Source organism: Trachymyrmex cornetzi, unplaced genomic scaffold, assembly GCF_001594075.2.
Source record: "Trachymyrmex cornetzi isolate Tcor2-1 unplaced genomic scaffold, Tcor1.1 scaffold77, whole genome shotgun sequence".
Taxonomy (NCBI): domain Eukaryota; kingdom Metazoa; phylum Arthropoda; class Insecta; order Hymenoptera; family Formicidae; genus Trachymyrmex; species Trachymyrmex cornetzi.
In genome coordinates, this window is record NW_017300102.1 from 423,247 (window position 1) to 442,917 (window position 19,671).

Sequence of the window (19,671 nt, forward strand, 5' to 3'; positions counted from 1 at the left end):
GAGGAAGCCGGTCGTGCGACAGGTACGGAGAAAATCGTCGAGCCTTCGTCGGCACGGCGCGGCGCGGCGCGACGCGACGCGACGCGAGGCGACGCGAAACGGGGGTTAACGGTGTGTCGGCGAGGGGGTTGCGCCGCGAACCCTACGGGAAAACCGGGAGTTCCGTGGCATCTCGGCGACGCTCGTGACCGCTCCGATTCGCGTCGGACGACGCGTAGTGGCCTTTCCCCGAAGAGCAACGTAGCGGAAGCGACGCTTTTTCTCTTATTGATTCAGCAGCTCTTCGGTTCGCGGCCCGCGACGCGATCACTCGATAAGCTGCGTATCCGTACGCACGCATCGTATTTTCGGCAGTGAGTCACTCGCGCGCACGAGACTTTAGCCCTTATCGATCAAAAATTATTTTCCACCCGTATGATCTTCGATGAGTTAATCGTTTTTCTGGGAGGGCGTAGATTATTGCTTCTTTAGAGGTCGGTTGCTTGTTGCTCGTATACCACGGACGGCACGGACTGGTGCGTCGGACGGTCAATCTTTCTTGAAGGAACGAATTTCATGCTTAGCCATGTAGATTATTCGTTAATCGTTAAAGATGCAGACGGTACTGATGCAGCATTAACGTGTCAATGCGCAGAAGTAATGTTTTAATTAAACAAATATATATAATATATATATATATATATGTATATATATGTATATATATAGTGTGTATACACATATGCGCGCGCGCGCACACGCACACACACACGCGCGCACATACACACATATATTATATATATAATATATATTTATAGGTATTTTCTGTATTAAAGAATTTTGTTCGATTTGAATCAATATGTTCGTGAAAAAGATTCGTTCTTTGCGCCACAAGAGAATTTCCGTGAATGTAAACTAGATTAAAAAATAGATTCGTTTAATGCATTAATCACTATAATTTTTATTAACTATCACTTTTATTAGTTTCAATGTGATTTTGTTAATTATACTGAATAATCAACATTACTTTCCTTTTTATTGAAAATCACTTAATGCAAATAGTGATTAATGCTGCAGTGATTTTTATCATTAGAGAGTAGAGACACGATTTCAATATTAAGTAGTACAAACAGTAGGAAATTAAAATTTGTGAGTGAGAATGTGAATATTTACTTTAATCGACATGTGACATGGAACGGCTTTAACTTACGTATCGAATGTCGTTGAACGTTAGTTTGTTAAGGGTTAAAATCTGTTTGTTATCAAGCCGCCGGATAATGGCACAATAGTGCAACCCGAGTCTCCCTTTGTCACATTGCATTTTGTAGCAACTTGAATTGTATCGTGTGAAAAAAGCTTCTCCTGAAATTCTCGACAAGCTGTATTGCGCAAATACTAAATTATTACGAGCTGCAATAAAGCTGCAAGCTGCTTCCATATTTCTCACGTAATTATTGCACTTATGCAGTAAATAGCAGTATATGAATATATTGTAAAACATGTTAGATCGTATATTTATAGTTGATACTATAAATCTCACTACAAATGTAATTCTTAAAACATCTATGAAGAACCTTTCTTTGGAAAAAGAATTATGATAATGAAAGGAAAATTGATTAAAGGGAAACACTGATAATAATGATTAAAATAATTGATGTTATTAAATTTTTTAAATCTAACTTATATTTAAGGAGATTCTAGATTGCAGTAAACGAATGCATTGAATATTTTTTCCATGGAAACAAATATCTATTTGTATCGGGGAAATTCTTTAATTATTAATATCATGTTTCACAACACACACACACACACACACACACACACACACACACACACACACACACATTTTGAGACAACTTTTTTATATTACATTTAAACTTTTTATATTTCATATTTACAATATTCGATATTTAATTTAATTATGATTAAATATAATATTAGTTTATAGCAGAAAATTGTTTAATTTTGTACATTATTTTATAATTCATGTAAAATCTATATATGTCTATATATATCTAGCCAGCTCATATCGCACATTAAATTATATATAAATTTGCGATTGTTAATTTAGTTTGTCGCTATTCGTCTTATACAAATAAAGATACACAATACGGAGTAGTAAATCATTTTCATCAATCATTAAATAAAATGTGATAAAAGTTATTCAGAGAGACAATCTATCCCGCAAGATATAATTTGTTCAATGCATAAATGATAAATGTAATAATTATTAAAACAAATCGGGAGAAAAACAATTATTTCTATAGGTACACAAAGAGTTAAATTTTATTGCTATATTAAATATATGAAGCATGTCACTTTGAACTATTATTAAAAGAATACGCGAGTTTAATTTACTGCAAAATTTATGCCAAAATAAAAAGTACTAATTTGTAAGCGATTTGTTAAATTAAATTACTTCTGGGTGACAAATTTTTCTTTGAAATTGATTTTCTATTATTTGCATGCGAGATTTTTCAAACAATTGATTTAAGAATCAAGCCATATTTTTTAAATGTTTAATATTTATAATATTTATATAATTTCACACTAAAAAAGAATACGATACTTTTAATAATTTCACAATTATATAAATTTGTATAAAATTTGTTTTTATTTATTTTTACATATTATTTTACATAACTTTATATTGTATTAACCTTGCAAAGTAATCGATTTAATTGAATTGATCAATTAAAATTAAAAAATAAACTGCAATTTTTTTTCCTTTGTATCTAATTGTTTGAGGAATTAGATATTTCCTTACCACAATCAGTTGTCAAAAGAAAATTTGACGCGTGCGCGCCTTCAATTTCTGATTTTGCAGATTCAATAGTTAAAAAATTCAATTTCTCAAACGGTACGTGAGAAGAACATACAATATAAGTTGTACTTGATATCCATAAGACATCAAGGCGTAATGCAATGGATGTAACCCGATGCATTTTACTCAATGCCTGCTGAAGCTTACATCGCGCAACTTGGGAATGGAAATTTCGGCCACGAGGCTCTACCACGGTAATCTTATCTGCCGCAACTTGATGATACCAGCCGGTGACTTAAGCTGAAACGTCAACTATCGGCTACGACAGTCGATATCGAGCTACCTCGATCCTCGTCGAAATCTAAAAGCAGCGGATGTGATGCTTGCCCGATATAATCGACAAATCGATTACTTAACTTCTTCTCAAATTTTACAAGACTACAATTATTTTTGCACTTTATCTTTTCAAATTTTATTTTATTTTATTTATTTCGCAAAACTAATATGCTTACATAACTAAGTTTCCATTTTCCATTTTTAATTATTTTATTAGAGCTCTTTTTAACCTAAAAGATAAAAAAACGTCCTGAAACGTAAGAGAGCATAAAACATTAAAGAAACACACATAAAGATAAAATTATTCAGCATTTGGGAAATTTATCATTTAAATTAACTACTTAAATTGACATAGAGTCGATGAAACGAGATTTGCACGCAATATTAACTTAGCTCGTACATTGTTCCATATAACGAAGTCACGTGCTCCAACAATACTCCGAAAATTTAATTTTAACCACAGTATGCGGTTGACTTTTTTCTGCAGCTGTGTACTCGGACGCGGCGTCTTGCATATTCACATAACGTTCGCGTCTGGCGACACCGACGCTGCGGCGGAAAGGTGTAATGCAAGACTGGCAATAAGCAAAAAACCTAATTTTAAGGGCGTTAATACTTGCGAGTTCGCGCGTTAATCCGGATGTGGCAGCAATTCGCCTTACATTTTCTGCCATGCAAACATCCTGCCGAGCGTTCTCGGTAAGAGGATAGTTGCGTCTCGGGAGTTCTCGCGGCAGAATGCACGATTATACCTTGTCTCTTCGTTCTGCGAATTTTGAAAAAAAAAAGAAAGAGAACGAATCGGAGATAGAGACCGAGAGCGAGGCGAAAACAACCCCTTTGTGCAAACCCGCGGGAAATATGTATGCCCGCATTGATATGCATACGGTGTCAAGTAAATTTGCATCGAGTATCGTGCGAAAATAGAGACCTATCATTTGCCATGATATAACGAGAATAGTAAACGCCGCGAATACTTTGTTACGTACACGCCATTTGCAACTGAATCGGCCAGTGTCAATTCACTTTTGCAAAACTGAATGATATTCGCGCGATCGTCATCACGATAGCTAGTTGAATTCATCTTTTACAACGCGCTATCATTATTAAAAGCTTCTACATTTTTTTAGCGATAGCTGCTTCTCTTTCTTTTTGTAATATTGAAACGTTTCATTGGGTCGAGCGTTTAATCAGCAGAGAAGCTACGATACTTTTTAAAATATTCCTGTAAAAATTTATTCTACAAAATTTTTGGTGAATAATAATTGTGTACAATTATTAAATAAAATATTTAAGACATTAGTCGATTTTAAAGTTACGAAAATTATTCTGATAAAATATATATCCTTTTCGTCGAGATTTGAATTTATTATGTTTTACTTATCGGTTCTTTGGTTTATTTGATCCACAGAGAATCAACGGGGCTCGCGTGATCGATGTATGATCGCAGCATCGATTCATAGCGTTGTTGTGACGAGTGTCTCGAACCAGTGCATCTCGAATTGGCTGGTGCCAGTAGTCGCGAGTAATTAGTGATTCGGTAGATAGATAGAGAGAGAGAGAGAGAGAGAGAGAGAGAGAGAGAGAGAGAGAGTGTCTCGTGTGCCGCGTAGTGATCGACAGAATTTGCTGGAGCATGCGACAGTAAGGACTTATCGACCCCAGCGACGTGCATGTTTATCGCTGGACAATGGCTGGACTACGCTACGTTTGTTGGCTCTTCGTCATCCTGGAATACCTGTCGGTCGTTCTGGTGCTTGCCCAGAACCCCGTGGAGGAGAAGACCACCTTCGAAGCTGCTTTCCAAGGTGAGCCGTTTTTATTTGTCCTGCTCTTGGATTTATAGACTCCCCGTCACCATTAACTACCATTACGTAAGTGGTATGATATACCGATCTGACTTTTGTTTTACGGTCGGTACTAGCTGTTATAAAAAGAAGCTGCAGATCGCTCTTGCGATCGTGAGATTGATGCACAACATTCTAAATCCGAAAAAGTCCTAACGACCGCTTTTAACAATAAGATTTACGTTTACGAATAGAATGAAACTGATGTTTTGTTACTATAATAAATATCTTATAAGTACGAGTCTCGTGTTGTGAAAGTTATTTATTTTATAACGGTTGAGTGAATTGTACTTGCACCGCAGTAAAAGAATTTTATGAAACCATTTAATGCCTATAAAAATAACTCGTAAATTGTAGCGTTCTGTCTGTAAAATTCTGTCGATTATTCTCTTACAATTAGTTCGTAAATGGTTTTAAATTTTCTTTGATCAATCTTATTCCATCTCAAGAGATAATTATACTACCTGTTATATGTAGTTATATATTTAAAGTTATTGCATTTTCATGTATACGATGACATAATAATAACTCCTATCTTAGAAAGAGGCTTTAAATTATTGCTTCTTGGATAGTAACGTATATAGGTATATATATTTAAAATGAATAAACAAATAATATTTTTTTGAAAAATATTGCACAGAATCATTAAATTGAATCTATATTGAAAAAGAGAAGGTATATACATCGCAACATACGTAACCGGACTTTAAAGAATGTTAAAGATACACAGACAATCGAAGAATTTTCATATGCCATTACTAATTAACACTTGTGTTTAGAAAATGCATAATAAATATTATTTATTTTACAATGTGACGTTAATAGATTTTAATGGTAAACAATATTTCAGAATTATTTAATATCAATAAAAATAATTCAAAAAGTTTTGATTTTTACAGCTATAATTCATAAAATTCTTGTTTCTAGTTATTTTTAGTTATGTTTTTCATGAATATTAAATAGATACTAAATAGATTTATTCCGATACGATCTTTTTTCATATTAAAATAATTTAGACATGATTATATTAAGAAGTAGAAAGATGTATCAAATTATTTAAAAAAATATATAATATTGAAACATTTTTTAACGACTTCTTTGACCAATTTGGATTCAATTATATATCTTAATAGAAGTATTAAAAAAGCAATTGTTTCTAGTTATATAGTAATCCCTAAAAAATTAAATATTTTAAGAGGAGATAATTAAATTTTGTTATGAAAAGATAATAATCTTAAAATGAAAGAAAAACAATTTTTTAATATTATTAATTTTTTCAATTATATAGAGTTTGTTTTCTTGAAAATAACTTATAAATCGTTAATATAAAATTATATTATATGTCACAATATTCAATAATTGGATTAATATTGACAAAGATTAAATATTTTTACAAGCAACACAAACATTTAGAAATTAAAAAATTATATTCTTAAATAAAAAAAATAAATTGTATACTTTCTATAAAGATTTTATAATAAATTATAAGTTGACCTTAAATGTATTCTAAGTATTTCAATAAACCTTGAATAAAGATTTAAATAAAAAAGTTTCAATTAAGAGAGACATAAAAGATATAAAAGAAGTTAAGTTCATTTTATAGCGAGCAAGAGCTTATGATGTATTTTTTGTAGCCTGGAGCTTATAGGAGTTTGGTGACAATTCGTCGTTTATATGGATTATAGATTCAACTTTTTATTATTTTTTCTTACTTTATCGCTGCATGACGTAGATGTATTCTGTTATATTTTTGAATTACACTGTAAAATCAAAAAATTTATATTTCGTCATTTTCGATTTTACTTTTTGATTAGCTTAACTTATCGACTTTAAAAGTGCCACTTTAAATAATTGAATTCGTTTTTAAAATACATTTCGTATCGAAAATCCATATCTATTCGATAAAAAGTTAACGACAACGTCTCTCGACAACTGTCGATGTGAAAAGTTTGTTCGTGAAATAGAAGAACCTTACGGCGCTTTTCTGTTATTTCGAAAAATTTTTTGCAGGTTTATGTCTATTTGCAACGTTAGTTATTCATGAAGCGGACGGATAATTTTTGAAAAATTACCTCGCGATGACTGAATTCCACCGAGCGACGAGTTGAAATTCGCGCAAGTGAGCGGACGAGAGACATGAAAAAGGGTCGAGCCAGCGAAATATTTTGCGTCAGTCAGTGAAATATCTGTCGGTTGCCGGCGCGACTGTATCCAGTTAATTGTAGCCTTCGTATCGATCCTCTCGAGAATGCGAGAGTGCCGTGGGATCGAGCCGCGCGATAATGTTCGCAATTTCCAAGCTGCCGTGTGTAAACACTTCTGACCGCTCAACGACGACTAGCTTTTGCTTTCGCAATGTCCGCACATGTATTTGAATATTCAAAATATTCCGAGAATGTAGTAATGCCTTTTGACTATGTGTCAATATGTACATATCTACTTGTTAGTCTGCCAAATCGTGATAATGCTAATCGCGTTAGCACATGATCAACGGCGTACGTTTAATATGCTTGCATTTTCAATTAGCGCAACATGATAACTACTTTGTTGCACGCTGCAAATATTGTCGTTTATTTTATCATAAATTGCAATAAATAGGATATAAGGAAGATAACGGTTAAGCACAATGAATTGCGATTATACATTGTTATATATTATATTTAAGATAAGATAATCCATGTGTACGGACCCGCGTTTAATATAAATCGTCTGAGCTTTTAAGAAGCTGCGACCAAGCATGTAATTAAAAGATTAATTAATTCATTAATGAAAAATAGTAATCGAGATATAATCGCTTCAGAATGAATACATCGGTCGTGCAATGTCGTGTAATGCAAATTTCGTGATATCGTCGTGATGCGAAACGTGTTGATTCAACAGTAAAAACAATGCCGTTGGACTATGCGTTAAATTGAATTATATGTGACCTGTTGAAATGAACTGAATTCCAGCAAGGCCGACGTTATTCCGCGCTAAACTATTCGGCGGATTCGTGGCGGTCGCGCAAGTATTTATGCAACATTTACGATCGATTAATGCGCAGAGCTGCACGAGAATCGATACACCGGTCCCGCCAAAAGCCATTAGAGCTTTATATTTCCGCCATTTTCTCCAACCGACATTGGTCGGCATGCTGTATTGTCATGAGCTCTCCATCTCAACTGCCAATATTCCAATGGCAATAACGCGAATAATGTCGACCGATTTTTCATCGCAAATGAATGCAGGCGTGTCACTGCTATGGCATGAAACAAGATGACTTTCATTTATTTTTCATTGCAACCAACAAGCGTATTTCACACTAAATGGAACTGATAATTATGCATGAGCAAGATTATAATTGATCTTTCAATGCAAGCCTAGATAGAATGATTTCGAATATAAATATAAATATATTTAATCTTGGGACATTGATTTTCAAATATTCAATTTTGGAAATTTTTGATTCTCTCTTTATGCTTAGCTACCTCTAAGCATCTAATAAATTCACAAATTTTTATTTTCAAATAAATAATGACTTAGATTTAAATAAAAATTTTGTGACTCAAGAAAATTTTTTTAGTTTAGCATAATGTGTGTGTGTAACTTAAAAAAGAAAGAAATTAAAAGAGGAACGTAATGCTTATTTTCTACCTTGATACTTATTATTTATTAAAATTGAATTATTAGAAGTTTTTGTTGTAAACAAATAATTAATACTAATTCTTATTTAATTGTTGAGATCTTTATTGCAAAGGCAAGAATATCTTGTGATTGTTCAATCATCGTTAAACATTTAATATTTTGAAACTTCAATTTAATTGAAGTTTAAAATTTAAAATAATAAAATTACAATTTAAATAAATCTATTAATAAATTCTCAAGAAAAACTGTCTATGTTTATTATGCAAATTTATCATATATTATAGATTATTCAATATTCTAAATTTACATACGGGACGTTATTGTATATAGTAGCTCTAACAACTTGCATAATACAGAACTAATAGCAGTGTGTATTTACACCACAAAACGTTATAGCTGCGTTTTCATCCATACTCATTAAACAAAGTCCATATAATAAATGTTACATGGATATTCGTACATGATTTCCCGCGTGTTGCTGCTATTCTCAGAAAGCTCGCTCTGCTATTCGCTCGCACCTAAAGGGCATCAAAGGCCTACGATATTAATCGCTCGCTACCCATTAGCAAATAGGCCCTGCGCGCAGAGGGAGCATGCACGCGAGTCATTAACATTAACGTACCCTTTCTGCGTCGTTACTGACGCAATTGTCTACGCGTAAACTATTTCGTACGTGCTATTGTTTAACGCATTTCCGCGATATTAAAAGTCATGCCGACGCATTTAAGTGCGCGATAACGCCGATGTCGATTAAAAACGCGAGTGAGTGCGCGCACGCGCGCGCGACAAGGAAGCGATAGATAATAAGTGGGCCAATTTTCTCATAACTCGAAGATTGGTCGATTAAAAAGCGATTCTAGCTCCTGACAACTGACGGCAATTAAAGCTTTAGAGAGAATCATCAAACTTTACGTCGGACGGAAAATTGCACGACCGCGAATAGTAGCTTATTAAAATTTACATAGCTTTCGCATTCAATGACATTTCTAGGACACAAACGTCATATGAATATAAGCAATTAAATCTGTCATGTCAATTAATATTAAATAAGTTTATATACATATAGAATATTGTTTTTCAAGTAATATTTCAACGCATCCAGTATTCGCTTAGATAACGAAAAATTATCTAAAGATAAAATAAATTATACGTAAACATCTTAGATAAGATAAAAATGATTTTATTCTCACTTTATTTAATGAAAAATGAAATTATAAGTCGGTTCATCTATCACGGAGAGAATTTTTTTTTTAAATTTACCCTGAAAATATGGTGATTGTGGTACAATACAATATTTTAAAGATTTTTACCATGCACTTCAGTAAAATTGATCAAACTTATTTTATATTGTAGTTTTATTAATGAATGAGAGAGATTTATATTAAAATTCTTCGAAATACAATGTTGTCCCACGGCTATCATATTTTCAGGGTAAATTCTAAGAAAAAATTCTCTCCGTGTAGATAATTTTAAAATAAAATAATATTGCTTTTGTAAATAAAACAGTTTAGAATATAAAAACAATATATATATTCATATTTTCATTTATAATATAAATCTTTACTTCTTCACAATTACAGTTTCTCAAATATTCCATCTAATAAACTCTTTGAAAATATATATTTTCTAATCTTAATTATCAATTATAGTTATCAAATTTTAATAATTTTTATCTATTAAGCGAATATAAAATATTGTGCGGATTTATTCATTTATTAAGTATTTAATAATTGTGTGCGGAAATGGATCTAATAAAATCCTTTATTAACTTTCTATGTTTATCGATTGATAAACACATTTACCTATACATATAGTGATAAATTATGGGATATACCTATCATAGCGCATTCAACATACTTATCTTATCTGTTTATGTTTTGAAAATCAGTTTATCTGATTAACAGAGACAATTCTATTACCCCATTTGAGAATAATTTGCACCGCAAGATTCAATAATTTTCAATTCAACATCCTTTTTTATATCATTAGGTAAGTTGAGTTTACATAATTGCATACGATACAATATATCTTCAACTGTTTTTACATTATAAGAAAGATACATATTTTGGATAAAAATCAATTGTTACTTATTAACAAAATAGAAATATGTGTACAACAAATAATTGAAAAACTTACTGCAACAGTGGGTTTTGTAAAAATATAGATCAGTTAACTGTTTCCTATTATTTTAACTCTTAGAGTTTATTTTTTTCGTTTTTTATAATTTGTGAATTAATCTATTGTTGCAGTAAACACTCCAATTATTATTCCAAATAAATTTACGTTTTGTGTTTCATGTTTTTCCTTTTTTTGTTATTTTATTAAATGGTATAGCAATTAAATAGAAAAGAGATAAGTGGCTAAATGTGTAATTTATTATTTAAAGTATTTCATTTGACTAAATTTAAATAATTCATTTGCTAAGAGACTGACGATATTGTTTATTAGTATTTTACGATGTTGTGTGAAATTGAACTCTTTATTTTTCCCCTAATAGCTGTTCATAATTCTTAATTATTGGTTAATATATTCATGTGCTGCGCATATTGGTTAATTAACATTTTTGTGATATAAACATTGGTCCACATAATATCCAATGACAGTAAAAAGTAAAACGATAAATACACAGTACAAAATCGTGCGTTCGTATGTAGAATTTTTCTTGTGTTACCACATTTTGATTATTACTTCAATGTAAAATCAACATACAACTGAGTTATTATTTTTGTAACATTTTGATGTGTTAGATTCATGTCACCTTTCTAACTTAACAAATGCGTATGTCAATTAAAAATGGAATATTATTTTGAGTGTTTTTAACACAATTGTTTCAATTAATCTGTATATCTCAAAGTCAATTTAACATCTAAGAATTTTTTCATTCACATTATACGAACAAAAATGTTTTATTAACATTTTCTTACGAGTTACTGCAACTACTCTTCTATGTACTCTACTTATTTTATATGTTAGTTTTAAATCATCCCTAAAGTCAAAATAACAAATATAAATGTAAAGTATTGTGTCAATTATTTAACATTACTAGTTCGTTAATAAATAACACAAGACGAATGAGTTATTTTAACTTAAAATTTAGAGTGGATCTCCTGGGACATGTAAAAAATGTTAAAATTAACATTTTCTTTTTTACTGTGTATTAATAAGATAGGAATAAATAAGAGAAAATATATAATATATATAGGAAAAAACATAAGATTATCAGCGAAAAATATTACTGAACAGATGTCTTGATTTCTACACTGAGAATAAAATATATTTTTAAAAAATAAAAAAATTTCAGTAAATTAATTATTTAGTTAATTTTAATAAATTATGTGTTTGCATACCATTGTGAAAACATTTTTTTAAATAAAAAATTATATGTATTTATTTAAAGAATATTATTCTCTTATAAAAAGGAAATCATTTATTAATTATAACAAGTACTTTTTGTAATTTCAACTTATTATGGAAATTTAGTTATTTTTTTATTAATGATTTTCCAATTGTATTTATTCATTTCAAATAAATAATTTTTCTATTGAGTAAATTATTCTTAATTTGTTAAAATTATTTTTTTTAACCTAATTAATATCTATTAAATTATAGTGTTTATTTTCTATCAACTACTGATTTTGAATATATCTAAAAATAAGAAAGAGTAAACTTAAATTTTGGATATCATTTTACATTCTCTCTCTCTCTCTCTCTCTCTCTCTCTCTCTCTCTCTCTCATTACGACAAGTTATACAGAGTTAAATGAAATTATATTGTCAAATAGTGTTTTTATTTATTTTCATTTTGGAATGTGCAGTTTTGGGCATTCGACTTCAAGGCATAAACATTTTAATTTTCATTGAAACACGGGTGAAAAATCTCATAATGCTACGCCTTTTATTCTCCCCGGTATATGCTTTTCTACTAAATACTATCCATCTATCGGCCTGTGCCAGTGCCGCGAGTGAGCGACTTTAATAAAGAATTTAGAAAAAAGAACCTTTTAAATGGAAAATACATTTCGAAATTAAAAGAATCTGTTTTATTACAAATAAAAAGTTCTTTTTATTTATGTTGAATATATTAAGTTTAATTACATATACGTTTCATTAAATATAATAAATTATTTTTAAAAGATATTTATTTCATAAGTAACTTATTTATTATTTTCACAGCTTTGGAAAAGTGAATTTAAACAAATATTTATTAAAGTGTTACTTTTAAAATTAAAAAATCCTAGTTTAATTTTAGAAATTCATTTACTAGATTTCAACAAATATTATACTATAATATATTAAATCTGAATTAGAGATTCAAGTAAATTAATAAGAAGTCGTTTTCTGACTTTGATGTTTTAATTTATTATAATTAAGAGATAAAGTTTTATAATTTGATATATATTTATAATCAATATGTATTTAAATCAAACAAATTTAATTTTAGTAAATGTATTTACTAAAATTAAAAAAATTTTTTTTTCAGTGTAAATATTTGGACACGATGTATTCTTTTGGCAGCTGTCTATTTAATAACGGAACGGTATTTATGGCAGTTATATTACTATATATTTATGGAATATACGTTATCAATTATACCTGTCTACAAGTGTTAGAATATGGCAGTGTACGGACGATTATACATGTCATGGCATTTTGCAGGCAATGTAACAATGTCGCTTTGCGTTGCGTCGCGTTGTGTCGGCATCGCGTCGTGTCGCGTTGCCTCGAATCAAACCAAGATCCACATTGTACTTAAGGCCATATAGCATAGTTTGCGTAGCTTCGTATGTATGGCTCGCAGTAGAATCATAGCCTGCATATGTCAGGGTGCACATGTGCCATGCAATCGGTTCATTCGCCCTCGCCTTCATAAGGGGATGCGAACACTAGCAAACACTAACACGAATTCTGTTTTAGGGAGAGGACCCAATCTAAACTGGTTCATTTTGTTCTGATATTCGAGTTCCTGATATGTGGATAAATTAGAAATCGTTAAATAATTTTTGTTATTGCGTAAACATAAACAGATTAAGGGAGGGGGGATAGATAATATTCTTTATACAATTAAATTATAGATAAAATATTCTTTATACAATTAATCTAGAATAAAATTTAACAAAATGTTAATTTTATGGATGTCAAAATTAAAAAAATCTGTTAAACATAATATAATAAAAGAGTAACACAGTCTATATAGTAACTTGTTATAAAATATGGAATATTCTATTTTATATGTAGTATTTATTATATGTCATTATCCGTTACTTAATTTTATCGGATTGCGAATTATCTGCAACTGTATTTCCATCTGTTTCCCTTATACGTCAACATGCATATGTGCTTATTTATCCACATATCGTGTATGCTTTCCATGTTTCATGTGAAAATGTATTCGGGTAATGAGAACTTGAGCATTCCCCGAAAGTCGAGTAATTACCTGGATGCACGGTGTATCCATGTAACCGGATATCAATATCTCCAGTCTAAACTCATTGCTCCTCCGCCAAAAGTGAAGCTGAAGTGCCCTTTAGATGAGAGAATATTGCGCAATAGAAAATTATTAAAACAAGAAAGGAAAAAGACAAAAATAGAGACAGAAATTAGGAATTATGTTATACAAAAAATGCATTCGTTATGAGATCTCATGTGATCGAGTTATGAAAGGTTAGTTATATCTAATATAAATAAATAACAGTATTACAAACGTTTATGGGAGTCTTGAAGTTAAACAATCGTGACACATGGATATTTAAACGATCGGTGAAACAAGATCGCGTTTGCGTTTTACGGAACGTCGCGCGACATCGGTTTTATTACGCGGCCGATACAACTCGACAAGTCAAGTGTTACGCGATATATATACCTATATTTCCAAGCAGCGTATCGCCATGAAAATAATGCTGGTTTTTCCCATACGGCCAGTTTTTCGTAAAGAGTACACACGACCGAACCGGATATTGGAGTTTTCAATGTTCTGTGTCTACGGGAGGGGGTAACTATGGAAGAACATAGTGCATCGAGATGCAACGATCTGCGTGATTCATCGCAGAACGTAGCGCGATGCAAGTTCGGCATGTATGCGTTGTTACACATTAAATAGCGAACTTCGTTTCTTTCGGTATTATTTCTATTCGCGTTATGTTTTATTAATCGTTAGCGAGATCATTAGGCAAACGCCTAATCTTACATTTGCCAATTCCGCTTTTTACATTCGTTTTTTTTTTCGTCATGGAAGATAATGTAAACAGGTACTGTATTTGATTACTACATTTGAGATATCCATGGGATGCTAGCTGTACGTAATTCATCCATTATGTAAATGAGAGATTCTGTATATATGTATAAACTCTAGTATAACATCAGTGTACAAGCATACGATAAACACACTTGTTTGCTATTCAATTAGGGTTCCTATCTCAACGTGGTAAACATATAAGAAGCTATTAAAAAAATTTAAGGTTACTTTCACAGGCTTTGAATATAAGATCGATATAAAATATTTACTCTCTGGTTTTATAATGCTCTTTAAAATATATGAAAAGTTTATGCACGATTTAATATTACGAAGAAAATATTTGGCATAGAAGAAGCAAGTCACTCTGTATAAAACAGTCGCTATTGCCTATTGATATTATTAGATTGTTAATATTCTTGAGGCTTCCACGGGTGCTTTCTGTATAGAGGTTATGCGTTTCGCGGGTTTTCCTTCGTGTCCGGATCCATTCTTGAGATGCCAACGTTTCGTGAACTTGCCACTTCATCAGGGCCTCTTTCCTCTCCCACAACCTCTTCCCCCTCTCCGCCTATCCCCACCACCCCAACAAGCAGCGTAATATAAAAAGGAACGGCTCGGAGGAACAAGCTCGGTATCAGGCTGCCCGGTGCCCCTCGCCCTGATGAAGTGGACTGCAAGGTTCACGAAACGTTGACATCTCAAGAATGGATCCGGACACGGAGGAAACCCGCGAAACGCATAACCTTTATTATTAGATTGTATTTGTATTAAATTTCATGCGTGGATTAATAGTAACTCTGGTTTGTTAATTCATTTTGCAGAAAAAAAAATATAATATCTGCGGAAATAAAAATTTATATGGTTGTACTCTATGTATACTCACTTAAAGCACATAACTTTCTATTTATTAAATGGCAAAAATGGCAAAAACATGTTGGCTGAAAAAAACTTGAAATATATTCATTAAAATTGAAAATTAGAAATATAACCTGGTTGATTAAAAAGTTTTCATAAATGGAACGATAACATAGAACTTTAATTGTATGTATCGTTGTACGGTTGGCTGGCTTTATATGAGGTCCACTTAGTAAGCACTTTCGTTAAACTAAAATTAAGTGTGAAATATACGCATTAAGTATGCATATGTGCAAATTGAAAAGTCCGCATACAAATTGAATGCGCTTTATTTTCATTCGTAATGCCGGCCGAAAAGATGAGCTCGGTTGAAATAAAATTGTTCTAAAATTTTACTGCATTCAATGTAATGCACTTTTTTATTGAATTTTTATTGCTCCAGCTCTGTTCCCATCCAATCGCGCTTTATGTTAAAACATTTCGTAATATGTCGCTATTTTGACTATTTCACGAAAGCATTCAGAAATATATCATTATTACGAATAGGGTAACTGTCCCTATTAATGTGCCTTTTAGCCAATTTGCTTATTACTGAATTAATTATTAAATATTGTAGCTTTAATTTTATCTGTTTGCGATCAATATCGGTTTTTCAATTACTTCTTTTTCTTATAATATTTCTTTAATTTAAAAAATGTTAATACTTTAATTAAAATGTTAATGCTTTTGACAAAAATAGAAAGCATGTTTTTGTCCCTATCAATGAATCCTCTAAGCGGCGCGAAGGCCCTATTAATGTGCCCCCAATTTGTGTGCCTATCCACATTTGATTCATTTTAATATAGTTACTAAAACAGGTAATAAATTTAAGCTAATTGTTTATGTTAATATTGCCAATTGCAAAAAGAATATATAATTTCTTGCAACATATAACATATACTATTGTATTTTGTAAATTGCGAAAAGAACATATATTTTATTACGATATATAACATTTAATTAACGAGACAAAATGATACGTATCTTTATCTTTCTATTCAAGAGTCTTTTATATATTTGCAATGGAATACAACATTTAATCTCAAAAAATTAAAGACGAAACATCACAAAATGAGAAAATTTTATTAAAATAAAACTTTTTATGTAAAAAAACTTGGCGCGCTGCTAGACCTCAAAATATAATAAGTCTATAAGGTCTAGTAGCGCGCCAATTTTCTTTTACATAAAAAATTTTATTTTAATAAAATTTTCTCATTTTGTGATGTTTCGTCTTTAATTTTTTGAGATTAAATGTTGTATTCCATTGCAAATATATAAAAGACTCTTGAATAGAAAGATAAAGATACGTATCATTTTGTATCGTTAATTAAATGTTATATATTGCAATAAAATATATGTTCTTTTCGCAATTTACAAAATACAATAGTATATGTTATATGTTGCAAGAAATTATATATTCTTTTTGCAATTAGCGTAATTTAAAGATTTTATTTCATTTTTTTTAGTACATGCATACGTACTACTGAGGGGTAATTTATAATAAAAAATTAACAAAAAAATTACCACTTGAACTATATTATTTATGTAACGGTTTTTTTTTAGTTTATGTAAAGTACAGTTTTTTATGGAAGGTACATGCACACTTGGCGTCTTTTTTTTACCTTTTTTTAAAAAGGTAATTCTGTTAAGATATCACGCATTTTGTAATGTTAAACATCTTATATTCTTATATGATTAATACTATATCTCTTCACACGTGTGCGTATTACTAGAACATATTATTGATTATCAACATTTTCTAAAAATAATGTAGAAATATTTTTAGCAGTTTTAGGCCATTGCTTTTTTGTAACTTGCGTATCATCAGCTTCAATCCAAGGTGAATCTTTTCTATACATACTTATAAAATGATCGTTTTTGATACATGAACCATAATGAAATATAGCATTCATAACATTATACGGCTGTCCAGCTATTAGTATTTCACTTGTTGGAAGAGCACATGAATTAATTTTTTGTGGCATCTTCACTAATGTTCCATTTTGGTATGAAAATGAAATTAAATGGATGGTTATCTGTTTCGTCTCTCAATGTTATTTCATTTTTAAATAATATATCATTTTCCTCACCACGTTCACATAATTTATTATTTTATTTAGACCAATGTGAAAATCAAGTATTTAGTAAATTGTTAAGATTAAAACTTTCCTTGTTCGAATTGTGTTAACAAAAATTGAGAAAATAAAATTATTATTAGTAGTAACTTTTGTATCACCACATGTTATGCATCGACAAGTAGAAATAATTTGATGCTCAACCAAATTTTCTATAAAATCATATTCAGTACAAAGAGCTACAATAAAATCAAATGCATTTCGTTTAATACCAGTCGAAAAATACTCCCCTAGATATTTTCGTACGGCGTAGGTACTCAAATTAAGTACATATTCCGTTTTCATATCGATGCGCTAATATATTTATAACGTTTAGTTTATCAGAATTAAATAATTGTTTTCTAATAATAATTAAATGAAATAAACATTGTAATGTAGCATTGGCATGGCATGAAACTTTGTCAGTATTTTGAAAACCGCGTATAACCCAAGAAGTAGTACTTTGTCGAACTTTTTGATCTGATTGTTGAACGGAAGTTATTATTTTCGGTAATATCCATGGCACATCTTTAATTTTACGGTAACTCTTTTGAAATAGTAATAATAATTTGTGCTTCTGGTTTATGTAGTCATTTAGCCGATTATATTCAATAATTGCTTCTTCACTAGTTATTATTGATAAAGAATCTTGATTAATCAAATATGCATTAATGTTCACTTTCGTTACTAATTTTACTTTAATATTAAAATTAGAATTCTATGAAGGCATTGTGAACAGCAGCTTAATGGACAAAACGCTTTATGTATATGTTACACGTACGACTGAAAAAATTTGAAAAGCTGAAATGATCCCTTTTTGGGAAACGATCTCCAGATCTCGGTATCGGCTGCACCAATTTTATTCGGACTGATCGCAATCGAAAGATACCGACGACATATAATAAAAGTGTTTTTAGATCATTGATTGCAGCTTTAGTTTCTGAGTAATTTTAATCTAAAGTACATAAAAATTTAAAACGGGCCGCCTGACTGCTTAACGTGTGAACGTCATTGCGTATATATTCATGCCGTTACTAAATTCGCGAGACTCTAAACGGCATGAATACATATACACGTAATGATGTTCACACATCAAGCGGCCTGTTTTATATTTTTATACACTTTTAATTTAAAAGTAACTTATTAAAGTATTAAAGTAACTATACAGTGAAATGTCGAATAATACAGTGCTAATGAAATTATAGATAAATAAGTCGGTAAATGACAGCAATAAACGAGTGCCATCTACCATCGAAAATATGAAGGAGATGACTTTTTGAGGCAACGTATCTTACATAAAATTTTGACATTTTAGATTTCGCATCACGATATCTCCATTCATGGGACACGTAAAGGTAAAATAAACGTTTATTATATATTTTGGACCCAAACTGTCGATGGAGTTCATATTCAGAACTCGATCGGTCTAGCCTTTATTAAAAAAACCGAGAATTTCGGATTAAGAGACACTACCGTGTCTCTTGATAAATCATTACTTCAATTGTATTTATTTCAAAGTACATTCATAACACAACGTTCTGAGCTCCAATACAGGACACATTAAACCTTTGACCTACAACCACGAGTGAGACTCGTGGTAAGGAATTTGGTCCATAAACAATAAGCACGAGTCAGACTCGTGGTTGTAGGCCAAAGGGTTAATAAGGACAAGCTTAAAATCTTGCGGTACGTATTACTCAGGGAATGGAAAGTTACTTTTTAAAAGTAACAAGTTACAGTTACTCGCTACCGAGTAGAAAAAGTAACAAGTTACCGTTACTAGTTACCGATTTTTAAAAGTAACTCGTTACAGTTACCGTTACTTGAGAAAGTAACTTTTCGTTACTTTTCCGTTACTTTTTTTTAAATCGACGACCAACAATCA

General features: G+C 31.0%; 1 protein-coding gene across 1 annotated transcript in view; it reads left to right on the forward strand.

The window, feature by feature from the left end:
* LOC108768234 (EGF like, fibronectin type III and laminin G domains protein pikachurin) overlaps positions 1-19,671 on the forward strand; it is a 236,938-nt gene continuing 217,267 nt past the window's right edge. Inside the window, exons 1-2 of the mRNA XM_018518597.1 lie at positions 1-22; positions 4,488-4,884. Of these exons, the coding sequence (XP_018374099.1) occupies positions 4,767-4,884 (118 nt within the window). The 5' untranslated portion in view covers positions 1-22; positions 4,488-4,766. The remainder of the gene's footprint in view (positions 23-4,487; positions 4,885-19,671) is intronic.